The 13,376-nt window shown below is 46.7% G+C and overlaps 1 protein-coding gene across 1 annotated transcript in view; it reads left to right on the forward strand.

The window, feature by feature from the left end:
• Positions 1 to 2,085: 2,085 nt before the first annotated feature.
• NOL6 (nucleolar protein 6) overlaps positions 2,086 to 13,376 on the forward strand; it is a 67,362-nt gene continuing 56,071 nt past the window's right edge. Inside the window, exons 1-8 of the mRNA XM_033164225.1 lie at positions 2,086 to 2,186; positions 3,317 to 3,550; positions 3,944 to 4,060; positions 4,946 to 5,125; positions 6,047 to 6,215; positions 7,602 to 7,736; positions 9,658 to 9,821; positions 11,747 to 11,867. Of these exons, the coding sequence (XP_033020116.1) occupies positions 3,317 to 3,550; positions 3,944 to 4,060; positions 4,946 to 5,125; positions 6,047 to 6,215; positions 7,602 to 7,736; positions 9,658 to 9,821; positions 11,747 to 11,867 (1,120 nt within the window). The 5' untranslated portion in view covers positions 2,086 to 2,186. The remainder of the gene's footprint in view (positions 2,187 to 3,316; positions 3,551 to 3,943; positions 4,061 to 4,945; positions 5,126 to 6,046; positions 6,216 to 7,601; positions 7,737 to 9,657; positions 9,822 to 11,746; positions 11,868 to 13,376) is intronic.

The raw sequence follows: 13,376 nt of genomic DNA on the forward strand, positions 1-13,376 counted from the left end.
CACGAAAGCCATGAATTGTTTCTCTTTCATTTAAGCAGAACTTTTGTGCTAGTTTTCTAATTTCAGTTTCGCCGAAGGTTATATGCTTTCCAGGATTTTCCAGCGAATATTTGGAATCTAAAACCTTGGCACATTCAGGGAAATCAGCATCATCTCCTTCAAGCAAATGCATTCTAACAGTTTCTTTCGGACTTTCCTAGAAAGCAGATGAACTTATTGCAGGCAATGTTTTTCATCTCTGTGGAGCTCAGTCCCTCTGAAAGCCATATTATTCTCACTTTGAGTAGCAATACTATAGTATGGACCAGAATTTTCAATTCTTTCCTCACAAAGTTGAACTGTGTTGTTATAGTAGTATACCCCGCCCATCTGGCTGGGTTTCCCCAGCCACTCCGGGTGGCTTTTACAGCACATAAAAAATTGTAAAACATTAGACATTAAAAATTTCCTGATACAGGACTGCCTTCAGATGTCTTCTAAAAGTCAGATAGTTGTTTATTTCCTTGACATCAGATGAGAGGGTGTTCCACAGGGTGGGCGCCACCACCGAGAAGGCCCTCTTGCCTGGTTGCCTGTAACCTCACTTCTGGCAGTGAGGGAACCGCCAGAAGGCCCTTGGAGCTGGACCTCAGTGTCCGGGCTGAATGATGGGGTTCATTATCTTCTTATCTGCTGCATACAAATCAATATTTGGCTCTTGTAAATCCAAACTTAGTTCACTGAGTTCTTGGACAGCATCACACATAAGACCCAAATCAAGAGCAAATTCACACGACGTTATTTTCCTTAAAAGACTATCATAAGGACGGCAATCTGCTTTTGCTTCTTTCACTGTCTTGTTTTGCCACCTGAAAGTGATGAACCTGGGCTCCATAATCTTGCCAGACCACAGAAACTGTGCGGAAGCTAGAAGCAACCTAGTGAGTGTTTAAAACCCATCCAATTTTCAGAAGCTGAAGTTCTAGAGTCGCTGCAGTTGCCATTCCTGCAATTGCAGAGAATTCTTGGCCAAAGGATGGTTTGTCCATAAAATTGGCAAAGCAAGTAACTGCAGCCACCTTGCTCACTGTATCCCTGACAGTAAATTCCAGACGATGGTTAGCACAATGTCAGAAAATAAGACCAGGAAAATTTTCTTGCACTAACTTCCTTACACCAGCACACACACCAAACACCACTGCTGTGGCTTCACAAGTGACAGGCAATAAATGCTCCTTTAAATATTCCTAGGCGCTCAAGATGACCGATTAATGAGCTGAAAATTCCTCTAGCTGTTGTATCTTCTAACTCAATCAAATCTGGGAATCTTAATTCATCTCCAAAGTCGTCCAACGCTTGATTTCGTTTCGCAACTTTGTAAGCGGTTCGAAACACGGGCATGAAGTTCGCCAATTATTTTGCTCGTTGTGAAAGGCGATCGCACGGATTTAAACCGGGATCGCACGTGCCGCTCCCCCCGTCTTGTTTGCTGCAAAACGGAACGGATACTATTTGGGAAGTATAAAGTAACTTCCTATTTCTGGTTGGGACCCTTTCAGCGGCGGAGGGAGGAGAAGGGAAAACATCAGAGCAGCCCAGCGCCTCTGCTGCAAGAACTTCTTACAAATTTATTATTATTATTATTATTATTATTATTATTATTAATTATTATTATTATTATTAATTATAATACTGTAATAATAATAATATAGCAGCAGCAACAACAACAACAACAACAATAATAATAGCAACAACAATAACCACTCATTTTAGGGTCTTCTGAACCTGGGCAGACCCTGCCGACGCCTCGTGCGACCCAATCACAGCAATACAAAACCAGATTTTTTGCTACTGATTTCTGTTTTTTTGCGGTGGGGAAGGATATCATATGTGTACCCGGAATCCCCCCCCCCCCCGCAAGCAGCGAGATGGGCTCCTCTTCTTCTTTTCTTATCTCTCTGTTCCACCGAGCGGCGCGCCGATAGAGACCGCTGTTCGGAAGGCGCGTGCGCTTCGACCGTGGGCGTGGCCTCGTGATCCTCTTTGTTCCAATTGGATGGGGTTTCTTTCTTTTTTCCCCTTCCCCTCTAGCGTTTGGCTGTTTCGTCCAATCAGGAGGCACCCGGAAGTGAGCGGAGGCTGCTCCGGATTCCGCGTGGCTTTGCTTAGTTCCACCCACGTGGAATGCAGGAGGGACCAAGCAGAAGGTGGGTGCGTGTAATTGGGGGTGGGGGTGGGGGGTGCGCGTGATCCTGAGGGGAATCATAAAGCTGTAGAATGGGAAGCAATGACATTTTGCGTTGTGAGCCGCCCTGTGATCTTCGCATGAAGGGCGGCGTGCAAAACTGATGAATAAAATAAAATAAGTAAATGAATGACGGGACTTAGACAGAAATCTAAGTGAAGAAGTCGGATAAAAAATAGGATAACCTGTCCCTGGTTTACTTTGATGGCATTAAAGAGAGAGAGGGGGGGAATTGATGTCGACTGACTTTTTATATTGATTATTATATTAAAACATATCTCTGAGCGGTTTACAGAAAACTGAAACAACAACAGACAAGATTAACAAAAGTATTACAAAAATGCCCAGTTATATAGCACTTGGGGTTCAATGTATCTTTTTTGCTGTAGAGAGTGTATAAGTAGTCCCATAAGGAAGTTCCTCACCCCACATTATCCAGGGACTAATCACGTTTATCTTAATAATAATAATAATAATAATAATAATAATAATTTATTTGTACCCCGCCCATCTGGGCTGGGTCTCCCCAGTCACTCTGGGTGGCTTCCATCAAATATTAAAATACATTTAAAATATCACAGATTAAAAACTTCCCTAAACAGAGCTGCCTTCAGGTATTTTCTGAATGTCAGGTAGTTGTTTATTCCCTTGACCTGATGGGAGGGCGTTCCACAAGGCGGGCACCACTACCAAGAAGGCCCTCTGCCTGGTTCCCTGTAGCTTTGCTTCTCGCAGTGAGGGAACCGACAGAAGGTCCTCAGCGCTGGATCTCAGTGTCCGGGCTGAACGATGGGGGTGGAGACGCTCCTTCAGGTATACAGGACCAAGGCCATTTAGGGCTTTCAAGGCCAGCATCTTCACTTGAGTTCAGTAATGGCTATAGTAGTAGGTGTCCCCAGACCCATTTTCCTCTGTTTACCCATCCGTTGGGGAGTTGGATGTATTCTGACAAGTTGATTAATGAAAACAGCACAATTCAATAAGGTCCTGCTTATTCAAACGAACATCTTAGCAGGCTTGTACCAAAAAATTAAAATAAAAGAACTGTGGGGTTACATTCAAGGCTGATCTGTTTTCCTTTGGCCTCTGCAGATGTCTGAAGATGCAGAGAGAGAAGCAGGCCTGGGAGACTCCAAGAGAGAAGAGGGGGAAGCTCTTGCCAAGGAAGGGAGACCGCGAGGGAAGAAAAGGTCTCTTGTTGCTGAGGGCGTCCTGCAACCGGTGAAGCTTTGCAAGGCTGAACTATACAAGCCGCCCACCAACGAGGAGCTGACACGCCTGAAGGAAACAGAGAGCCTGTTTCACTCCAATCTTCTGCGCTTGCAGGTCAGGCTAACTTAGCAGGGTTAGTCCTTTTGTGGGCAGGTGTTGTGGGAGAAGGGTTCCTGTAACTAAGACAAAAGCCTTCGTTATTTGTACTTGCGAGCACCTGCGTGGCAACCAGAATTTTGCTTCAGTCAATGGGCTTCCAAGTCTTTCTGTGTGTTCAAAGAGTCATTAACTTCCTCCTGGACCTAATGGTCAGGGGTCCCTTTACCTTTACCTTTTACAGTTCCTCTTAAGCTCTTCTTTCATTGCATCTTGTCTCACCGTTACTTATTGTTTTATACATTGTATTATGTAATGCCCTGTTACCTCACTTTTGGGTTGTTAGAAATAGCAATGAAGTTATATTTTTTTTAAGTGGCAAGTGGCGTCTCTCTTTTCTCCCCTGTGCAGATCGAGGAGCTTTTAAAAGAGGTGACTCTCAAGGAGAAGAGGAAGCAGAAAATCGACTCCTTCCTCCGCGAAATCAATGCCTTGCTGAGCACAGTCCCAGAGACCCCACAGAGAGACGTATGTCCAAGATGCATGTAGTTTTACAACCCAATCTTATGCATGTTCACTCGGAAGTAAGCCCCCTTATGTTTCATGGGGCTCGCTCCCTAATAAGTGCATTTAGGATGGTGGCCTTTGGTTGAGGTGTAAACACTTGCTGCAATCCTAGCAGTTTTGTTTAAACCCAACAAACTGTGATTAATCCTAACAGTGCTTTGTTTGAAACAAGCTAAAGTCACAGCGCGGATCGTGAAGCTAGCTTCTTTCAACGCATCATAGTTAAGATTAGCCACAGTTTAGGGCAGGGGTCCCCAAACTAAGGCCCGGGGGCCAGATGCGGCCCAGTCGTCTTCTAAATCTGGCCCGCGGACGGTCTAGGAATCAGCGTGTTTTTACATGAGTAGAATGTGTCCTTTTATTTAAAATGCATCTCTGGGTTATTTGTGGGGCATAGGAATTCATATTTTTTTTCCAAAATATAGTCCGGTCCCCCCACAAGGTCTGAGGGACAGTGGACCGCCCCCCTTCTGAAAAAAGTTTGCTGGCCCCTGGTTTAGGGTATGAATGTAACACTGAACTGTAGCTCCTCAGAAGTAGGAGCTTCTAGTCTCCTTGCTGCTACCCCAGTGGAGAAGGAGAGCTTAAATGTCCATGTGTTGCGTGCGGCAATAGACTCATTTCCTTCACAGCAAACCATAGTTTACCATGGTGTTCAAATGTGGCCACTGAAATGGACCCTTGTCCCAGCATTGTACACTCATAACTGTTAGTGTCTTCTTCCCCAGGGTCTCTGGCAAAAAGGCTTTTCCTAGCTCTGTTCACTGAGTTCCTTTTTCACTGGCAGGCCCCATCCTGTACTCAGGGTGTGCCTTAACCTTTTTCTTCTACCCTGTCTCCTTCTAGATCACCAATCAGTCCTGGCTCCCCAGTGGGGTGAAGGTCCCTCTCCAGCAGCTTCCTTTCTGTGTCAAGGGCCACTTTCGCTTCCTTCCTCCCGCGGAGGTGAAAGTGGTGGGGAGTTACCTGCTGGGCACCTGCATCAAGCCCGAGGTCAATGTGGATGTGGCAGTGACGATGCCCAAGGTTAGTGGCGCTGGCACAAGTGAGAGGCAGACCCAGAGCTGCTTAGCTTCAGGATTGTCTTCATTCCACAGTGCCAAAATTTGCAATAGGTTTTGTGTGTTGTGTGTGTGCAGAGTGCACACCAACAATGGCATAATAATTTCTAGATTCAGGTAGGTAGCCGTGTTGGTCTAACGCAGTGAAAAAAAAAATTCCAGTAGCACCTTAGAGACCAACTAAGTTTGATCTGGGTATAAGATTTCGTGTGCATGCACACATCTTCAGATACCAAAGACTCGTAATCTGGTGAACCAGGTTTGCGTCTCCGCTCCTCCACATGCAGCTGCTGGGTGACCTTGGGCTAGTCCCACTTCTCTGAAGTCTCTCAGCCCCACTCACCTCACAGAGTGTTTGTTGTGGGGGAGGAAGGGAAAGGAGAATGTGAGTCGCTTTGAGACTCCTTTGGGTAGTGATAAAGCGGGATATCAAATCCAAACTCTTCTTCTTATACCCAGAACAAACTTAGTTGGTCTCTAGGGTGCTACTGGACAGTTTATTTATTTATTTTTAATAATAATTTCTTTTGAAGACAAGTTTCAAAGAAAAGTTTTTGTAAGGGTATATATTTTATGGGGCAATCTTTCTTGCTGGCCCTATGGGGCAGCCTCCTTGCTGGCCTTAGTAGGACCAACTTGGCCAGTTAGCCCTGGTGATCATTTGATGTCTACTGACTGGGGTTCCCTCCCCACAAAATGACCCCTGAATTTTTGAATCTTATTGATCTTGATGCTGCATTTTATGTTGTACTGTATGCTGTTTTAAAGTCACATTTTAATCAGTGTTTTATTTTGCTGTTAGCCGCCCTGAGCCCGGTTTTTAAACTGGGAAGGGCGGGGTATAAATAAAAATCAATCAATCAATCAATTAATTGATTGCTGCTAGGAGATCTTCCAGGACAAGGACCACCTAAACCAGCGCTACCACCGCAAGAGGGCTCTCTACCTCGCCTGCTTGGCCCAGCACCTGGCCAAGAAGAAGCTCTTCGGAGCTGTGAGGTTTGCCTACGTCAACGGCAACCACCTGAAGCCGGTTGTGCTCCTGCAGCCACAAGGTGAGGGTGGCTTTCCGACTGCTCCTTGATCTGATCCAGACCCCCTTCCTTCTTCTTCGTCTTTCTGTAACAGAGCACCAGGTTTAGGCAGGAAAATAAGTGATGGGTTCTGGTGGGCTGAGCAGGAGCCCGTAGCGTGATGCTGAAGCACAAGAGGCCGCTGCAGTTTTCGATTGCATAAGACTACATCTTAAAATGGGTTAGAGTGAGTGAGTGCTGCAAGACTGGGGGCAGGTTATTTATTCATTAATTCTGGTTTGTTTATTGAGTTGCATTTATAGCTCACCTTTTCCTCCAATGATACTCAAGGTGGTGTACAGGGTTCTCCCCCTCCTCCTTGAATCCTCCCAACAACCCCGTGAAGCAGGCTAGGCTGAGAGGCAGTGACTGGCCCAAGGTCACCCAGTGAGCATCACGGCCGAGCAGGGATTCAAAAACCCATGTCTCACAGGTCCTAGTCGGATGCTCCAACCACTACTCTACACCGTCTCTCTTACTTATAGCTCGCCCACCTCTGAATGGTCAGGAGTGAATTCAGAAAACATTACAGCCAGTGTGGTGTAGTGGTTAAGAGCGGTAGTCTGGTAATCTGGTGAACCGGGTTCGCGTCTCCGCTCCTCCACATGCAGCTGCTGGGTGACCTTGGGCTAGTGACTAGTCACACTTCTCTGACGTCTCTCAGCCCCACTCACCTCACAGAGTGTTTGTTGTGGGGGAGGAAGGGAAAGGGGAATGTGAGCCGCTTTGAGACGCCTTCGGGTAGTGATAAAGCGGGATATCAAATCCAAACTCTTCTTCTTATACCCAGAGCAAACTTAGTTGGGCTCTTAAGGAGCTACTGCTCATGGCCCATCCACTCCAGTATCCTGTTCTCACAGTGGCTGACTAGACGCAAGCTGGATCCGAGTGCAAGAGCCAGCATGGTGTAGTGGTTAAGAGCGGTGGACTTGTAATCTGGTGAACCGGGTTCGCTACCCCGCTCCTCCACATGCAGCTGCTGGGTGACCTTGGGCTAGTCACATTTCTTTGAATTCTCTTAGCCCCACTCACCTCACAGGGTGTTTGTTGTGGGGGAGGAAGGGAAAGGAGAATGTGAGCCGCTTTGAGACACCTTCGGGTAGTGATACAACGGGATATCAAATCCAAACTCTACTTCTCTTCGTCTTCTACACAAGTGCAAGATTATAATGGAATCATGAAATAAAACCACAAAGCTAACCAATAAGAAAGTTAGCAGTGCAGCAGGAGAGGAGGCGTCCAGTCCACCAACGGCCTCATGGGCAAAGAGGGAGGGAGATGTTCTTAAAAGTCTTGGCCTGGGTTCCTTCTCCTTATCTACACTCCTGGCTTCCCTTTTGCTCACCCTGCTTCGTGGGGTTTTCCCAGGGAAAGACATGAAGTTGGTGACTGTCCGCCTCTACGCCTGCGCTGCCCAGGGTGTCTTCAAGCCCAGTCGCCTGCATCCCAGCAAGAACAACGTCCGCACTGCTTGGTTCACGGAGAAGCGCTCACCTGTGGCAGGTATTATTATTATTATTCTATATTTATTTATTTATTCATACACCACCTTTTTCCGTTGACGGGGACTCAAGGAGGCTTACACTGTGTGTACTTATCTACACACATTAAACAAATTCACGCACAGGCGTCTTCCAAAAACACATCCCAAACCCAGACCCCAAAAGTCCCATGGAGACCGGCAAATGGTAACGGGGGCAGGATTGTGAAATCTGGAAGCCCCATGTAATCCACATGGGCAGTGGGTATACAGATTCAGTCATTCTGACTCTGAGAGCCAGTGTGGTGTAGTGGTTAAGAGCGGTAGACTCGTAATCTGGGGAACCGGGTTCGTGTCTCCGCTCCTCCACATGCAGCTGCTGGGTGACCTTGGGCTAGTCACACTTCTTTGAAGTCTCTCAGCCCCACTCACCTCACAGAGTGTTTGTTGTGGGGGAGGAAGGGAAAGGAGAATGTTAGCCGCTTTGAGACTCCTTCGGGTAGTGATAAAGCGGGATATCAAATCCAAACTCTTCTTCTTCTTCTCAAGGAGCGAGGCAGTTGAGCAGCTCAGCAGCTGTATCCATGACTGAGCAGCCCTTTTTAGGATCCACTCTGCTCACCCCGAAAAGGGGGAGGGGCTAGAAAAGGTGCCCTAAACATAGTCTGCCTCCCTTTCCCCCTGACTGGATTACCGCTCCCAGTGAGGTCACCACCCTGCGGTCGCAAAAAGACAATCGAACTTTTTTTCAATCTTACTCGGCTGCGAGTGATCGCCGAAGAAGACGACGACAAATGAAAAAGGAACAGCTAAAAAAATAGGAGAAAAAACAATCACAATAAACCAATTAAAACATTAATAGAATTAACTATGGGTAGATAAGAAAGGTTTGAAACTTGCAGCCTATCGCAACACAAGCAGCATGGCACCAGCCCCCTGGTTAAAAGCAAGCCAGTTCCCATAAACCTGTTGGAACAAAGAAGTCTTCACCTGCCTGCGGAAGGAGAGCAAGGAGGGGGCCAATCTCTCTTCTCTAGGGAAGACGTTCCAAAGTCTGGGAGCCATCACCGAGAAGGCCCTCTCTCATCCCCACCAAGCATTCCTCTGGGGGTGGCAGGACCTAGAGAAGGGTTTTCCCTGAAGATGGCAAAATTATTATTTTTCTTCATTATTTCTGTACCTTTATTTGTATTCTTTGTGATTTATACCTTTTATTATTTATTTATTTATTTGTATTATTTGTATCTTTTTGGCTTTTTTGGGGGGGAGAAGGGTCCTATTTTCTTTATTTATAAAACCTGCTTATGTACTGCTGGTTCATAAAGAAAAGCATCTCTCAACAACTGTACATAGAACCATGCAATGAAATCCCTGTGACAAAGTTAAAATTGGATAACTCTTGCGGAGAGATGTATTCTTAATTAAGAGGCATTGTTTATTCCCTGCGTAAGCCTGACGTGATAGGAAAGTTTTCATCAGGAGTTTAAAAGTCGAAGCAGAAGGCGACTGCTGAATTTCTAGTGGTAGAGAGTTCCGCAGGACCGGGCCAATGACACTAAAGGCTTGGTTCCTTATTGTCAGATGAGCATCGCCATCACGGGGAACGGCCAGCGACGCTCCTGCAGATACTCTTAGTGATTGAGTTGGCATATAGAGGTTCAGGTAGCCCCTAGAATATGAGAATTTGGTTGGTCTTGGCCTGGCCCTGTTTGTAATAACTGTTGGTGCTTCCACCTTTGTTGAACTTGTGTATTCCTGCCTAATAACCCCGCTTCTAAGCTGCACAGAAAGTTAGCCAGGGTGTCTCCATTTTCGACTTGGATGTTGTGTTTCCGTTGTTGGGTTCTGGTTGGTTTTATGCCAGACAAGAAGGCCGCAGTTGACAGCATCCGCCATATTTGTTTGACATGGACCGGTGGTGATCTCCTGTCCTGCCATTCCTAGGAGCCTCGGAGCCACCGACGCCACACTACAACAACTCCATTTTGTGGGATCTGGTCATGGAGTCCAGCCTGCTCTTCCTCTCGGAGGCGGCCCATGACTTCCAAGGCATGCGAGACGGGGTGTCTCTCCTCAAAGTGTGGCTGCGCCAACGTGGACTTCACCAGGTAACTGGGCCCTGGCACAATGGGGGGAGACCTGGGCCTCCTTGCCTCCTCACCCTTGAGCAGCCTGGCTGTTGTGACAAGACCGTGTTGTCAACTGCCCTGAGATCTACGGGTATAGGGCGGTATACAAATTTAAGGAATAATAATATTAATAAGACTGCTGAAAGTGCTGCCTGGCTAGTCAGATTTATATCGGAGGAGTACATTTGAGGCACATTACAGAAGTCTCTGCATTGGCTTGCTGTGGCCTTTTCTTTTTGTTTTTAAAATATCTTTTGCAGATTTTTCGAAAGCTTGCTATAGCCTTTTCAATTGTCGCGTTTGTTTTATATTCTGCCTTTCCTCCCAAAGCAGCCCAGGCTTGCAAACACATGTGTAGCAACAACAACAACAACAGAGTTTATTGCGTTAGCCATTTGGCCATAGCGCATAGAAAAGAATCCAGGTAGAAACCTGCCGCAATTATACAAAAATATGTTAGATACATTTGCAAAACAACAGATATAAAATCATGGTAGATAAAACAAGATATGGTAAACGCAGTAATAAATCGTGTAGCTATGGGTATTTCAGCATGTTTACAAAGGTCCAGGGCTAAAAGAAGTTAACCTATTGAGGTGGCCCTGAGTTTCAGGGCCTGCAAAATATAGATGGCCACACCGCGGGTAATCGTGGGGTTGGCGTCCACCAGTAAGTATTTCATGCAGTCATCTTCCATGACGATGGACGGGGGAATTAATAGAATTAATAGGAAGAACCTCGGTCTTATTGAGTCATATAAAGAGCAGTGAAAGACAAAGTGAATAAAGTCCTCTATCTTCCCCCTGTAGCAAATCAGGTTTTTTTTTTATCGGTCTAACAACACCCACTCATCCAGTGACCCCAGGTTTGCGAGGAACACCTTCCTTGAGCCCAGAAATGCCCGGATAAACAGGAATGTGGTTTAACATAAAGGGTCTGGAAACATAAAGGGTCGGTCTAGAAACTTGTGAGGAACAGTTAGGGGAACTGGGTATGTTTAGCCTGGAGAACAAAAGGCTGAGAGGTGATACAATAGCCATCCTCAGATATCTGTAGGGTTGTCCCGTGGAAGATGGAGCGAGCTTGTTTTCCGCTGCTCCTGAGAGGATGACCTGAACCGGTGGATTCAAATGACAAGAAAGGAGATTCTGACTAAAGAAGAAGAGTTTGGATTTGATATCTCGCTTTTATCACCACCCTAAGGAGTCTCAAGGGACGCGGGTGGCGCTGTGGGTTAAACCACAGAGCCTAGGGCTTGCCAGTCAGAAGGTCAGCGGTTTGAATCCCCGCGACGGGGTGAGCTCCCGTTGCTCGGTCCCTGCTCCTGCCCACCTAGCAGTTTGAAAGCACGAAGTGCAAGTAGATAAATAGGTACCGCTCCAGCGGGAAGGTAAACGGCGTTTCCGTGTGCTGCTCTGGTTCGCCAGAAGCGGCTTAGTCATGCTGACCACATGACCCAGAAGCTGTATGCTGGCTCCCTCGGCCAGTAAAGCGAGATGAGCGTCGCAACCCCAGAGTCATCCGCGAATGGACCTAATGCTCAGGGGTCCCTTTACCCTTTACCTTTACTTCCAACCATGCTCTGAAGACTGGAGAAGGGATCCTCTTAAGAATATTAGGGGGGCACACAGTGGAAGCATGGCTTTGTTTTTTTGCAGTCTTCAGGGGAAGGACTAGACCATGCGAAAAATGATCACAATATTTTAGCTGCGGTTCATTCAATTTCAGCTTCGTATTCTTTTTATTTAAAAAATTCCGTTTTTGTACCCATAACCTAGGTTTAAGGTGCCATTTAGCTCCTTGCTTTCTAACACTGGGTGGCTGGAGGATTTGGGAATCTGCAGCAGAAGAGCACCTTCTGTGCCAACTTTTGTGTATTGTCCATTTCTCTCCCCACCCCCTAGGGCCTTGGGTGCTTCAATGGCTTCATGGCTTCTATGCTGGTGGCGTATCTCTTGGAGAAGCACAAGATCAACAAAGTGATGAGTGGATACCAGGTGTTGAGGAACAGCCTTCAGTTCTTAGGTAAGCCCAGGCCGCTTTGGCTTGGAGGTGGGAGGTGCTTAGATCTGAACTGGTTTGTGGGGCTCCCTGCCTTTCCGCCCTCGATCACAGACCAAGCCACCCATTTGGCAGAATAATAATAATAATAATAATATCTCCCTGGATTTCAGGCTGGTGGCAGCAACAGAACAGCATTTTTGAATGTTTCTCCTTTTAAGATGTGCCCTGCATTCAGAAAGTGATCATTATCAGGGAGAGGGCTAGAATCTGTTTTCTTCAATATGGAGTTTCTTACGAGGGGGAACAGTGAACGGCACAAGTCCTTCCTCTGTAGTTATGCATTTTTAGGAAGGACGTGTGACATACTATGTCTTAGAATCCTGAAGGACCAGGTGCGCGGCCTGGGAGTCATTTTGGACTCACAGCTGTCCATGGAGGCACAGGTCAGTTCAGTATCCAGGGCAGCTGTCTACCAGCTCCATCTGGTATGCAGGCTGAGACCCTCCCTGCCCGCGGACTGTCTCACCAGAGTGGTGCATGCTCTAGTTATCTCCCGCTTGGACTACTGCAATGCGCTCTACGTGGGGCTACCTTTGAAGGTGACCGGGAAACTACAACTAATCCAGAATGCGGCAGCTAGACTGGTGACTGGGGGCGGCCACCGAGACCATATAACACCAGTCCTACATTGGCTCCCAGTACGTTTCCGAGCACAATTCAAAGTGTTGGTGCTGACCTTTAAAGCCCTAAATGGCCTCGGTCCAGTATACCTGAAGGAGCGTCTCCACCCCCATTGTTCAGCCCGGACACTGAGATCCAGCGCCGAGGGCCTTCTGGCGGTTCCCTCACTGTGAGAAGCAAAGCTACAGGGAACCAGGCAGAGGGCCTTCTTGGTGGTGGCGCCCGCCCTGTGGAACGCCCTCCCATCAGAGGTCAAAGAGATAAGCAACTACTTGACATTCAGAAAATACCTGAAGGCAGCCCTGTTTAGGGACGTTTTTAATCTGTGATATTTTAATGTATTTTAATATTTGTTGGAAGCCGCCCACAGTGGCTGGGGAAGCCCAACCAGATGAGTGGGGTACAAATAAATTATTGTTGTTGTTGTTGTTGTTGTTGTTATTATTATTATTATTATTAGAATCGTAGAGTTGGACAAGAGCCAGAGCACCATCTAGCCCAGCCTCCTTGGAATGTGTTGTTTGGCTCTGAATCTCTTCTCCCCCCTCCATTCCATCTTGCTCCCCTTTTTTGAGAGAAAGGGTGTTGCTTCTGGTTGAAGCTTTCGGGCCATGTATTTCCCTGTCCCCCCAAATTTATATACCTCACATGCATCTTTCTTTGTCTCCTTTGAACATTTTAAAGAATTGCAGAGATTTTTTTTAAAGGCGTGGGGTCCAAAGAAATGATCAACATAAAAACCACAATTTATATGATCAAAATAAAAACAACAACCCAATGACACCCCCCCAAAAGAGAACCACATTTTAAAAGGGCATAGGATCAACCAAAGGCCTGGTTGAAAAGGAA

This window comes from Lacerta agilis, chromosome 11, assembly GCF_009819535.1.
Source record: "Lacerta agilis isolate rLacAgi1 chromosome 11, rLacAgi1.pri, whole genome shotgun sequence".
Classification (NCBI taxonomy): domain Eukaryota; kingdom Metazoa; phylum Chordata; class Lepidosauria; order Squamata; family Lacertidae; genus Lacerta; species Lacerta agilis.